General features: G+C 39.3%; 4 gene segments (V, D, J or C); all 4 read left to right on the top strand.

The window, feature by feature from the left end:
- The first annotated feature begins 336 nt into the window (after window positions 1-336).
- Window positions 337-1,312, top strand: LOC115012133 (Ig heavy chain V region XIG14-like). The segment is given in 2 exon segments: window positions 337-386; window positions 480-1,312. Coding segments are annotated over 2 exon segments (345 nt in total).
- Window positions 1,313-1,408: 96 nt separating this feature from the next.
- On the top strand, window positions 1,409-1,933 carry LOC115011790 (Ig heavy chain V region PJ14-like). The segment is given in 2 exon segments: window positions 1,409-1,448; window positions 1,545-1,933. Coding segments are annotated over 2 exon segments (429 nt in total).
- A 1,730-nt stretch (window positions 1,934-3,663) lies between these two features.
- LOC115012113 (immunoglobulin heavy variable 3-21-like) overlaps window positions 3,664-13,692 on the top strand; it is a 43,304-nt gene continuing 33,275 nt past the window's right edge. The window contains 2 exon segments of the V gene segment in view: window positions 3,664-3,720; window positions 3,807-4,110. Coding sequence covers window positions 3,672-3,720; window positions 3,807-4,110 — 353 coding nt within the window.
- LOC115012101 (Ig mu chain C region membrane-bound form-like) overlaps window positions 13,007-13,692 on the top strand; it is a 37,828-nt gene continuing 37,142 nt past the window's right edge. Inside the window, 1 exon segment of the C gene segment in view lies at window positions 13,007-13,065. Within this exon segment, the coding sequence occupies window positions 13,022-13,065 (44 nt within the window).

Here is a 13,692-nt window from a genome sequence, read left to right as displayed (position 1 = left end):
ACTGGCTGCAGTAATTAATACAGTAACACGCCAATAAATGAATGAATAAATGCAGTAATTCATTAATATGTCACTTCAATACTTTAAGGCATTAATAGTTAAAATATTGAAAACAAAGTTTGAAGTTCTTTAATTTCTGTAAATGTAGAGACATTTTCTAAACATTACAATTAGGTGTGTAATAGAATTAAAATAGTCAAATGAGCACAATCTTCCATTTGCTCCCGTTAGACCCACATTGATGCTTCATGTTTGATTCTATGCAAAGTCAGTGACCTTCCTTGTTCCTCAGCTATAAAACATCACACCAGGCTGTCAGTGGAGTTCACAGCACATCACTTTCAACATGTTCTCTGTAGCTCTGCTGCTGCTGTTGGCAGCTGGATGTGAGTCTCTCTGCATTCTTCAAAAGCTTTTCTTTTACTGTATAACTTGACCGTTTGTGACAAAACATTTTCTTTCCTTTATTTTTTAAACAGGTGTGAAGTGTGAACAGTTGACACAGCCGGCCTCTGTGACTGTGCAGCCAGGTCAATGTCTGACCATCAGCTGTCAGGTCTCTTATGATCTGACCAGCTACCACACAGCTTGGATCAGACAGCCTGCAGGGAAAGGACTGGAGTGGATTGGAATGAAATCCACTGGATATTCATACTACAAAGATTCACTGAAGAACAAGTTCAGTATCGACTTGGACACTTCCAGCAAGACAGTGACTCTAAACGGACAGAATGTGCAGCCTGAAGACTCTGCTGTGTATTACTGTGCCAGAGACACACAGTGACACACACCATCAGTAGAGCTGAACAAAAACCCCTCAGTGCCTGAACACTTGTAACATGAAGCCACCAGAGGAGGAGCCCTCAGACCACTAATGACTCCAACACCAGCTCACTGTAACTTCAGAGTTTTTAATGGAAGGACTGTTTCCCTGTTTACTGTAACAATCACTGATATATAATTATATGTATGTATAACCTTTCACCCTTTGAAGGGATGGAATACACTCAGCAAACATCCTGGTTTTTAAAAGCCAGTGATATATGTAGAGTAGAAACGAACCCTCAAAAAGTCATTTTTAGGTAAGAAGAAATACATCTGAATCGTAAAGGCATTAGTAACTGAATCAGTGGTGTTCATGAGTCAAACTACAGAACAGTTTGTTTTCATTTACAATCTAAAGTGTGTTTGTCAGAGATTCAAGTTACACCTTCTCTTTGTGTGAATAAAGAACCACAACTGAACTTTTCATCTTGATTTTAAATGATTTAAATAAACCTGTCAGCTGATTTACCATCAATCAGTATGTAAATTGGCTTCCTTGTGTGTTGCCTCATAAAGCAGTGAAGAGTGTGTGTGTCAGTGAGAGGACAGAAGAGCTCACATCAGTTCAGATTCAACATCCACCATGTTCTCTGTAGCTCTGCTGCTGCTGGCTGCTGGATCCTGTGAGGAGCTTTCAGTGGATTCACACTAATATACCCTTTAGAAACACTGAGCCGTCAGATGAATGATGGAGATAATGTTGATTTGTGTTTCCACAGGTGTGAACAGTCTTGATCTCATCCAGACAGACTCAATGGTTGTGCAGCCTGGACAGTCTTTGTCCATCACCTGTCGGATCTCTGGTTATTCTTTGACTGATGACAGCTATGCAACAGGTTGGATCAGACAGTGTGAAAGAAAACCAATGGACTGGATTTCCCATCAGTGGGGAACAAGCGGCCTTCGTCAAAATAATGCTCTGAAGAACAAGTTCAGCTTCAGCAGAGACACCTCTGCTCAAACAGTGACTCTAAAAGGACAGAATCTGCAGCCTGAGGACACAGCTGTGTATTACTGTGTACGTCAGCACCACAGTGATACACACCACCATCAGACCTGCACAAATACTCAGCCCCCATGTGACTCAACCACACACACATGTTGTTAATGTTGCTCATGTGAACATTAATGCACACCGCACTCTGACGAGTTGATGAAAAATAATGTTTGCGGAGTTCATTGATTGTATAGAGGCAATATTTTCATACTGATTACAGAGGAAGAGTTGAGTATTTTAATGTTTCTATCATTTCATTTCAATTCCACGACAGCCACCATCAATATAGAATTATATCTATATTATACATTAGATATTTTATATATATTTTTCTTTTGTTTTTTATAGTAATGTGATCTTAATGACATCTGGGTTTTCTCAACACCTGCAAAAGCACTTTAATGAATCCACATTAGATTTCTATGTATTTCACAGTTATACACAGTATCATGGATTAATTCCGTCCTCCGGGCCAGTGAGGAGGACTGGATCCCTTCCACTAATATTTTCTTTAACTTATTTAAACTGTTGCAAATCTAGTCTAACTCAGTCTTTTTAACGTAATCCTTAGTCAGGAAAAAAGAAGATCTCTGTCAGAGAAAAGAACATCACTGGAGAAGTTTAAAGTCAGATACAACAGAGTTTAATCTCATGTACAAGTACACAAATCAACTCTGAGAACATCCCCGGAGATGCACTGACCCCTGGACTGATTCAGCCCCCCTCTTATACCTAATTTCACATACAAAACCAAGGTTGAGGCTAAAAGGTTGCATATTGTGTGCCGAGTCCAGAACTCTTGCTGGTAAATCAACCTGATATATTCTGGCCTACGCCCTTTGACTCATCACCTGGAATTTGCCTGTCCTGTCCTTTAAACGTGTGTCTCTGGGTCTTTTCTCTAGTTGAAGTTAGTCCTGTCTTTTTAGCAGGCGCCTGGCCTTCTTATCTCCTCCCTAATGCTATTATTCAGACCTTCTCCCAGATGTTTACAGAGGCTGTATTCTCACACTTATATTGATTATAATTGAATATTACACATTTATATATATTTAAAATACAAACCATATACTTAGTAAATCCTACTACAATTATGTACTAATAAAACCTATTACAGAACACACTCTTATTACACACCATAATAAAACACATACTAATAAAATCTGCCACAACAACAGATAGTTCCTACTAATATCAAAGCATGATTTTATCTTATATTACCCGTCATATTCAATAGTACAAACCATAAATGACATGAAATCAGTTTGAAAAGAGAAACAAGCTGAACAACATTTGATCAGACAGCAGGCTTGGCTGGATGAAATGTGCACAATCCAAATGATATCAAAACATTGGTTGATGGTATAACGTGGTGAAACGATGATAAAGCAAGTTTCAGAAATGCTAGTAGATATTGGTGATCAGAATAAAACTGTAGATTATTTATATTATAGTGAATGTTGTCATGGTCTGCACATTATGATCAAAGAGACTAATGAGAAACACTTGATCCCAAGATGAATTATGATTTAACACTTTGAATACATGTTGTATGTTAATGTGTCAAACGTCTGAACTAAGATGATCATTTGAGTATTATTAGAATAAATGTGGTTGTGGTGTTAATACTTATAGATAATCTACACACATTTAAAAACACCAGAGAAACATCAAAACAGCTGACTTTGAAGGTTGATCTTTAGACATTACTTCCCCATTTGTATGAACTATTTCCAGACCTGTTGTATCCTTCCAATGAGGAGGAGTTAATGCAAATCTCAGAGATCTTCCACCTCTACTTATGTGACTGCAGAGAGGAGGACAGAGAACAGTGGAGACACAGTTCAACATGATGGACTACAGGACAGGACTGCTGCTTCTAACTTTCTGCTGGGCAGGTGAAGACTTTCACTGATGATGATTTGACATCTTTTCATTTGTGCTACTAATGTAACGTGTGACACGCATATTTTTATTTTGACAGGTGTTGATGGTCAGACTCTGACAGAATCTGAACCAGTAGTTAAAAGGCCTGGAGAATCTCACAGATTGACCTGTACAGCCTCTGGATTCACATTAAGCAGCTACCCTATGAACTGGGTCAGACAGGCTCCTGGAAAAGGACTGGAGTGTATTGCTTTTATACACACAGGCAGTTCTTCTATCTATTACTCCCAGTCAGTCCAGGGTAGATTCACCATCTCCAGAGACGACTCCAGCAGTAAAGTCTATCTGCAGATGAACAGTCTGAAGACCGAGGACACAGCAGTGTATTACTGTGCCAGAAGCACACAGTGAGAGACAGTGACAGGAGACTCATACAAAAACTATCAAGGATGAGCTAGCACCATTGGAATTGCCCACAGGTCTGGACTCTCTTATTGCCCAGTGCACCCGAATCGACAACCTGATTCCGGGAGAGAGAACGAGGACTATCGACGGTCGCAGTTCACACATACGAGGGACAGGGTGGTTCCGGTCACACTTTCGCCCAAGGCCCGGGGTATTCTTGGATTCAGAGACCACCTTATTCGGCGACAGTAACCTCACCAGACGAGGAGATGCAGTTCGGCTGCACCAGACTGTCTCATGCGGAGAGACAGCACCGGATGAGAGAGGGTCGCTGCATCTATTGTGCTGAGTTTGGACATTTTGTTAATAGTGTGAAGTAAATAAACTCCTGATTGTATTGTGTCACATTTAATGATTATCACATGTACTCGTACACCTCAATCAAAATGTATTATGTATTGTGTCACATTTAATGATTATCACATGTACTCGTCCACCTCAATCAAAATGTATTATTGCACAACATGTATTTCTGCACAAATGTATAATGAGCACTATTTAGTTATGAATGTGAAGCACTGTAGGTTCTCTTCAAAGAGTTTCAGGTCCACCTCCATCTCGCCACAACAAGACGGCCCACCAAGGGGCATAACCGCGCCAACATGGACCAATGAGGGACGACGACACCCTTCTGTAGAGAATATAGCAAAATGTTTATGATGTTTTTGTACCACTTTCACTTGTACCAACAGACAGCTAACTGGCTCTTTATTGATTCGGACTCTGGACTTGTTGTGTGAAAGTGTCCTCGGCTGAGGGTATTTTTTGACATTGCTGTCATCATCACTTTAAATAAATAAGTATCTTGATCAACTAGAAGTTTACTGGATTCAATTGAAAGACTATCTCAGCGCCCTTTGGGCTTCAAAACCCCACAATAGATGTCCAGTAAAAGGCCAAGGCTCACCAGTAAAGAGGGCACAGGTGAGCCGAGCAGTTTCTGGAGGACCATCTCGAGCGCTGACATCTGCCACGCTCATCTCGTCATCAGAGACCATGATTCATGTGCGTATGGGTATCAGCCACCTCTGTTTCCTGGACCAGGAGTTGGAGGCCAGTGTTCCGTCAGCCCAAGCTATGGTTCGTCGTTGGATATGGAGTCGGGCAAGACAAGCTCTCCTCCGCACCTCCGCCACCTATAAAAGGGCAGCTGATAAGAGGAGAATCCCTGCACCCAGTTATCCTCCAGGACAGAGGGTGTGGTTGTTCACCAAGGACCTTCCTCTACGGGTGGAGTCACGCAAATTGGCTCCACGGTTTGTGGGCCCGTTCCAGATCTCCAGGGTCAGCAACCCTGTAGCCATGAGACTGCAATTACCACGGTCCATGAGAGTACACCCACCTTTCATGTGTCTAGAATAAAACCTGTGAAGGAGAGTAATTTGGTTCCCACAACCAAACCCCCACCTCCCCCCCGGTTCTTCGAGGGGGGAACGTCTACACGGTTAATGTCGTTCCCAATCTGTTCGTTAGTGTCCTCACCTGTGTCTCGTTCCCTCTCACTTCTTGGTGTGTATATAGAGTCTGTTTTGTTTGTCTCGTTGCCAGTTCGTCTTCGTACTTCGATGTCAAGAGTTCCAGCATTAGTCCAGTCTTCCTGTTTCCTGTTTCCCAAGCGTTTGATTCCCTGGCTTCCTCGACCTTGTTTCCGTGACTCGATTCTGCCCTTGCCTGATCCTTGTCTGCTGTGCTGTTACGCTGAGTATCTGCCCGTGTACCAAACCTGTTTCCGTGACCCGACTCTGCTCCTGGATTACCCCTTGATACTTTGTATGTTCAAATGTCTATGTGTGTACCATAGCAACTGCAAAGTTCAGTAAAGACCATTTCCATTCAACACTTATCTGCCTCTGTCGTGCAATTGAGTCCCACCTCCCTTCTGTCTTGATCGTACCATTACACTTCCACTTCTCAGAGGAAAAACTGTCTTCCTTTCTGACAAATTATTGTCTTCGCAGTAATCCACCTCACTGAGGTGACCTGAACAGTTTTTAAATAAACGTGTCGGTCACAGCAGAGAACTTCCCAGATGACTGTCTCACTTTCTTCTGTGGTTCCTCTCTCCTTTCATCTCATCAGGTTGTACAGGTCAGAGTATGGAGTCCATTCCTTCCAGTTCAGTAGTGAAGAAGCCTGGAGAGACTCTCAGTCTCTCCTGCCGGGGATCTGGCTTCACATTTAGCTGCTGTGTTATGAACTGGATCAGACAACCTGCAGGAAAAGCACTGGAATGGATAGGGAGTGGCTACACTTCTGCGAGTAGAAATAGTTATGCCGGCAGTGTGCAAGGATGTGTAGAGATGATCGCAACAGCTTGGTGCATCTGAGACTGTCCAACTTAAAGCCAGAGGACTCTGCTGTGTATTACTGTGCGGGTAGGGTTACATTTAACATGTGCTTTTCCACAACAATGGATGATAATGTTCCCATTATTGATTTTTTAACAGCAGGTAATGAGAATATATGTGGACATTTATGAATAATATGGATGCTTGGATGATGAATGTTGACACCTGACTTGGGTATAAATAAACGTTACGGTTGAATAACTTGAATGACTTCATCATTTTAAAATGATTATAATCGTATTAAAGAATGGTATACATCATATTGTATCAGGACTTGCTGTGTTTCTCTTTGAGGAGGAGGAGTCTATGCAAAACTCTGACCTCTTCCATCGCTACATATGTGTTGCAGAGTGACGGACAGACTGTACACTGGACGGACAACGGGCTTCTACAATGTTCACACCTGATTATTTGGTGGTTTTTCTCATCCTGTCGATTAACTCTGCAGGTAAGAACAATAAATGTTTTTTCGACAAACCTACTGGTACAATGACAATTTGGCTGAATTACAGTAACTGATGAGCTGTTTAAATGTCTGTAGGTACTGTTCAGCACCAGATTGATTACAAAAACCTTCTGCTCACATGCAAAGCCCTCAACAACCTCGCCCACACCTATCTCTCAAACCTCCTCCAGGAATACTCCCCCTCCCGCTCCCTGCGCTCATCCTCAGCCGGACTCCTGACTGTCCCCACCTCAGCACCAGGGGAGCCAGAGCCAGAGCCTGGGCACCGCGCCCAGGCTCTGGAATTCTCTGCCTCCACACATCAAACAGTCTGACTCCATTACGACTTTCAAAACCCACCTCAAAACCCACCTGTTTAAACCGGCCTACTCACTGTAAAACACAATGAACTTGTTATCACAGATCCTCCTTTCACTCCGTCACTCCACACTCTTGTCTTGCCTGTTTTATCTATGTCGGTGTGACTAATTTATTTTCCGTCTTTGTTTTAGCTGTTTTAACTTTTAAATGCACTGTAAGGCGACTTTGGGTATCCTGAAAGGCGCCTCTAAATAAAAGGTATTAATATTATTATTATTTAAAAGTTACCCATTACAAGTTGAAATTATATGTTCACACATTTTCCTGTTTCAGAATTAAATCTTAACAAAAACGTTTCCTGTTTTTCTGTGTTCACCATCAACACTTGAGTGTATCCCATCATGCATTGGGTGAAAGCCAAGGAAACAGGCAACACGCACAGGGCTTCAGTAACAAATACATCTCTATATATTTGTCACAAGTGAGGAACTTTTATTGAATGTTGAAAGTAGCTACCGTTCCTGTTTTAAACCTCCAGAGGGCAGACAAGGGCTTTCACACGTATAGTACTGCTGCTGTTAACAATCTTCTGGGCAGAGTTTCACTGATCTGTATTCAACATGTTTATTAATTGTATACCAATTAAATGAATGTTGAATTCCTTTTTATATTTGAACAGCTGTTGATGGTCAGAATCTGAACCAGTGATTAAAAGGTCTGGAGAATCTCACAGATTGACCTGTACAACATCTGGATTCACATTCAGCAGCGACGAGTAATTACACAAGAAGATTACACCGAACACTTTATGAGACAAGAGAAATAATTCTAAACAGCGATAAGAAAGTAGAAATCATGTTACTAAATAGGCATCTTGCTTATTCAAGAACAAAGCTTCATTAAAACGCCTCCTCAGATGAATAATAAACAGCATTTGTGTATTTAAACGGTTCTGCTAATTTGTCCAACCAGAGATTCACAAGTCTTTTTACTTCTTTAGTTTGCAGCAATTAGTTTCTTTTGCATATCGTCAGACAGGTTTCAGTTCCTAAGTAGTTAACTTCCTCTCAAGCCTCCAAGTTTCTCTGTGTCTACAAACTGTCACAATTTGAATACTGAAACCTTGAAAAGTCTTTATTTTCATATTTATTTATTTTATCTTGCTTTCACTTCACTCGTGTTTGTAGTAACAAAATAAAGAAACTAACAAAAACATACAACAAAAACTTAGAATTATAATCAGACAAATCTTTTGACAATTTGTTTTATTTCTGAATTAAACTGTTTTAAATGTTAACAATCACTAAAAGAAAACAAACAGAAGTTAATCCATTATGCAACTTATTTAAATCATGTTTTCAAAGAAATAATCAGCTCCATCCTTTCGCTGAAATAGAATAATAAAAATAAAATAATTTACTCAGCAGTTCTTTGTAGTCATGCAGGTACAGATGTCTTAAATCTCTATTTGCTGCTTGTTTAAATTATGTTTTATTGTGTATTCTGCTGTGTTCATGGCCTTGAATGTGACTTTATAAGCAGAATGGGAAGTAGGAGGAGCTTACTGTAAACATAATTCCCACAGGGATCCAGTTTACTTCATATTTAAGATTCAAGCATTTGAAACATCAGCACAGTGTGAACATGGCTTACAGAAAGCGAACACTGTTGGTGGTTGCTCTGTTTGTTTCTTCGGTGCTGAAGGTCAGACCAAAACAGAGTCTGAACCTGCAGTTAGAAAACCTGGAGAATCCCAAAGACTCACCTGCACAACATCTGGATTCTCATTAAGCAGCTACCCTATGAACTGGATCAGACAGACTCCTGGAAAAACACTGGAGTGTATTGCTTTAATACACACATCTAGTTCTCCTATCTATTACTCCCAGTCAGTCCAGGGTAGATTCACCATCTCCAGAGACGACTGAGAACATTAAATATAGTCTTTAGTACATTTATTGCAATGCTGATATAAAGTGTTTTCATTATCCACCATTAACATGTCCACAAATATAACATACATCTCAAGGACATTAAGATCAAATGCTCCACTAACACTCATCAAATGGATCTAAATAAATACATAAATAAAACAATTGAAATCAAAAATAGAAATACATCATTTTAATTGGTTGAATTTACATTCATTAATAAACTATTCAAATATACATTTCAGGTATGTTGTTTTGTTTTGAAATGAATATTTAATATGAAATCAGGACTTTGACAAAGACCCAGTGCAACACTAATCAAAGAGGACATTGAAAAAGATCCAGATGTTAATTACACAACAGATGTTTTTGCAATAATAAATCCTAATAAAATGAATTAGTTGATTCCAGACTCCGAACTGAAGCACAACAGCTGATCTTAAGACACTTATGTGTTTGTATACTGTAAGTATATTAGTAATACTAACATGTTCAAAAATGGACCTTAAATATGACGGCAGTGAGAGCAGAATGACAATGGCACTAATGCCACTCATGCCACTAATGCCACTAATGCCAGTCATGCCACTCATGCCACTAATGCCACTCATGCCACTCATGCCACTAATGCCACTCATGCCACTAATGCCACTAATGCCACTCATGCCACTAATGCCACTCATGCCACTCATGCCACTCATGCCACTAATGCCACTCATGCCACTCATGCCACTAATGCCACTACAAAAACTAAAAAGACAACAGCAGATGATTTTGTGGTTTTTGACTTCCAGCTTGTGTTTGAGTCTCAGTTTTATTGAAACTGTTTAATGTTGTAATGTGTTTGTCTTTCTCTGTGTTATACGGATTGTGAAGAATAAAACATGAATTTTACAATATTGTTAGAAATAATAATAATATTATCTTACAGTATTTTGTGTCAGTAAGTTGGCTAATTACACATTTGTGTGATCAAAATGACGTAAAGTTCACCAGATGTCATTTCTCGGGCCTCTGTTTGCTCCCACTACATAGTTTACATATCTTAACATATTAATGTGGAAGACATACAGATTTACATAACAATGTCACCGTGTGACCTCGGTAATATCATTAATAAAAACATGGGGAGAAAAAAGAAAAAAAATCAAAGTTATAAGAGATGCAATGAGAAGATTCTTGAAAAAAGAAACATGCAAGAAAATATGGTCAGTAAAGAGAAAGCCATAATATATAAATAAGATTTAAGGAGAGACTGAGAAGACGACATTGTTCAATCTCTCCTCTGAATTCCACAAGTGATGGAGAAATAAAGCAAAGTTAGCAGGTGTGATCTGGGTCACTCCTTCTTGTGGGGAGGAGTCAATGCAAAACTCAGAGATCTTCCACCTCTACTTATGTGACTGCAGAGAGGAGGACAGAGAACAGTGGACACACAGTTCAACATGATGGACTACAGGACAGGACTGCTGCTTCTAACTTTCTGCTGGGCAGGTGAAGACTTTCACTGATGATGATTTGACATATTTTCATTTGTGCTACCAATGTAACGTGTGACACGCATATTTTTATTTTGACAGGTGTTGATGGTCAGACACTGACAGAATCTGAACCAGCCCTTAAAAGTCCTGGAGAATCTCACAGATTAACATGTACAACATCTGGATTCACATTTAGTAGCTATGAGATGAACTGGGTCAGACAGGCTCCTGGAAAAGGACTGGAGTGGATCTCTTATATCAGTGGTGGTGGCAGCACTTACTACTCTCAGTCAGTTCAGGGCCGGTTTACCATCTCCAGAGACAACAGCAGACAGCAGCTGTATCTGCAGATGAGCAGTCTGAAGACTGAAGATTCTGCTGTTTATTATTGTGCTCGAGACTCACAGTGACTGGAGCTGGTTGAGCAGCTGCACAAAATCCTGCAGTAAACATCTTTTGGGCTGGGAGAGCCCAAGCATGAATTTTCTTTGTTGCAGTATTTATATTATATTTAAAAAATATATTTTATATCTTATAACTTTTTAGATGTTTACATTACAAACATATCTTAGTAATAAATTACCCTTTGTTCCTGCACTATACAAAGTCCTGAAAACTGTTCCTGAGAAATATTATTACTAAACTTTAAAAACAAAAAACACAATAAAGATCACTTGTTCATAAAAGCGTCAAAGACAGCAGAACAATATGGCTGCTGAAATGAAACCTCCACAAATACTATACATTTCTACACAATTAAGAGACAATATTGTCCGTGGATGAAGTGCAATTTAAGAGGGTCGTAATATGAGAGTGAAGAACAATGTTGCAGTTTGTTTTCTAGAATCACTAGAGGGCAGTCAGTGTCGAGTGTCTCTCTCCTCTGTTGCTACAAGTAGACACTCATCTGTGTTCTCATTGATCTTTACTGACCGACACTTGAACCCTTGAAAGAGATTCATATTGTTCTATAATTCAATCAATGGGTAAATAACACATGTTCACTCTCTCATCATGTACTGAAGTTTCATTCAAATCATTTCTGGGAGGAGCCAGCAGTGATCTACAAAGTGGAGTGATGACAGCATCTATCTTTATTGTTTACAAACAGCGTGAATGACCTTAAATCATACTGTTTATGGAGATAAATACTTTATATATAATGTTTTTGTTAATTTTTAAGATAGAAAAATAATATAATAATCAAAGAATGACTATTGTGTTTTAACTGCAGAGAAATGTTTAGAAAAGATGTGGAGAGAATAAAGTTTTCTGTATGTGAATACAAAGAAAATGTATCTACATCTCTCCATGGGCGGAAATAAAACTGTGCCTTTATTAGTTACAATATTTAATGTTTTTGTCACATGTCTATTGTCTTTGGATATGATAAAAATAGTGTTACAGAAAAAATAATACAAATATTCTATATTTGATTAAGGCTGCTTTTTTTATGAAGATAAACTGTGTTGACTAAAACTAAAAGTAGTTTATGAAAGCATGAAATATAAGTTTTATAAATATGTCTTCAAACACTGAAACCATTAAAAGTATCTTATTATTACTTACATTTTCATCCCACATGATACTGGCTGCAGTAATTAATACAGTAACACGCCAATAAATGAATGAATAAATGCAGTAATTCATTAATATGTCACTTCAATACTTTAAGGCATTAATAGTTAAAATATTGAAAACAAAGTTTGAAGTTCTTTAATTTCTGTAAATGTAGAGACATTTTCTAAACATTACAATTAGGTGTGTAATAGAATTAAAATGTCAAATGAGCACAATCTTCCATTTGCTCCCGTTAGACCCACATTGATGCTTCATGTTTGATTCTATGCAAAGTCAGTGACCTTCCTTGTTCCTCAGCTATAAAAACATCACACCAGGCTGTCAGTGGAGTTCACAGCACATCACTTTCAACATGTTCTCTGTAGCTCTGCTGCTGCTGTTGGCAGCTGGATGTGAGTCTCTCTGCATTCTTCAAAAGCTTTTCTTTTACTGTATAACTTGACCGTTTGTGACAAAACATTTTCTTTCCTTTATTTTTTAAACAGGTGTGAAGTGTGAACAGTTGACACAGCCGGCCTCTGTGACTGTGCAGCCAGGTCAACGTCTGACCATCAGCTGTCAGGTCTCTTATGCTCTGAGCAGCCACCACACAGCTTGGATCAGACAGCCTGCAGGGAAAGGACTGGAGTGGATTGGAAGCAACCGTGTTGGATACACTGCATACTACAAAGATTCACTGAAGAACAAGTTCAGTATCGACTTGGACTCTTCCAGCAAGACAGTGACTCTAAACGGACAGAATGTGCAGCCTGAAGACTCTGCTGTGTATTACTGTGCCAGAGACACACAGTGACACACACCATCAGTAGAGCTGAACAAAAACCCCTCAGTGCCTGAACACTTGTAACATGAAGCCACCAGAGGAGGAGCCCTCAGACCACTAATGACTCCAACATCAGCTCACTGTAACTTCAGAGTTTTTAATGGAAGGACTGTTTCCCTGTTTACTGTAACAATCACTGATATATAATTATATGTATGTATAACCTTTCACCCTTTGAAGGGATGGAATACACTCAGCAAACATCCTGGTTTTTAAAAGCCAGTGATATATGTAGAGTAGAAACGAACCCTCAAAAAGTCATTTTTAGGTAAGAAGAAATACATCTGAATCGTAAAGGCATTAGTAACTGAATCAGTGGTGTTCATGAGTCAAACTACAGAACAGTTTGTTTTCATTTACAATATAAAGTGTGTTTGTCAGAGATTCAAGTTACACCTTCTCTTTGTGTGAATAAAGAACCACAACTGAACTTTTCATCTTGATTTTAAATGATTTAAATAAACCTGTCAGCTGATTTACCATCAATCAGTATGTAAATTGGCTTCCTTGTGTGTTGCCTCATAAAGCAGTGAAGAGTGTGTGTGTCAGTGAGAGGACAGAAGAGCTCACATCAGTTCAGATTCAACA

This window comes from Cottoperca gobio, chromosome 8 (genome assembly GCF_900634415.1).
Source record: "Cottoperca gobio chromosome 8, fCotGob3.1, whole genome shotgun sequence".
NCBI lineage: Eukaryota > Metazoa > Chordata > Actinopteri > Perciformes > Bovichtidae > Cottoperca > Cottoperca gobio.
This window is presented reverse-complemented; position numbering and strand designations above follow the sequence as displayed.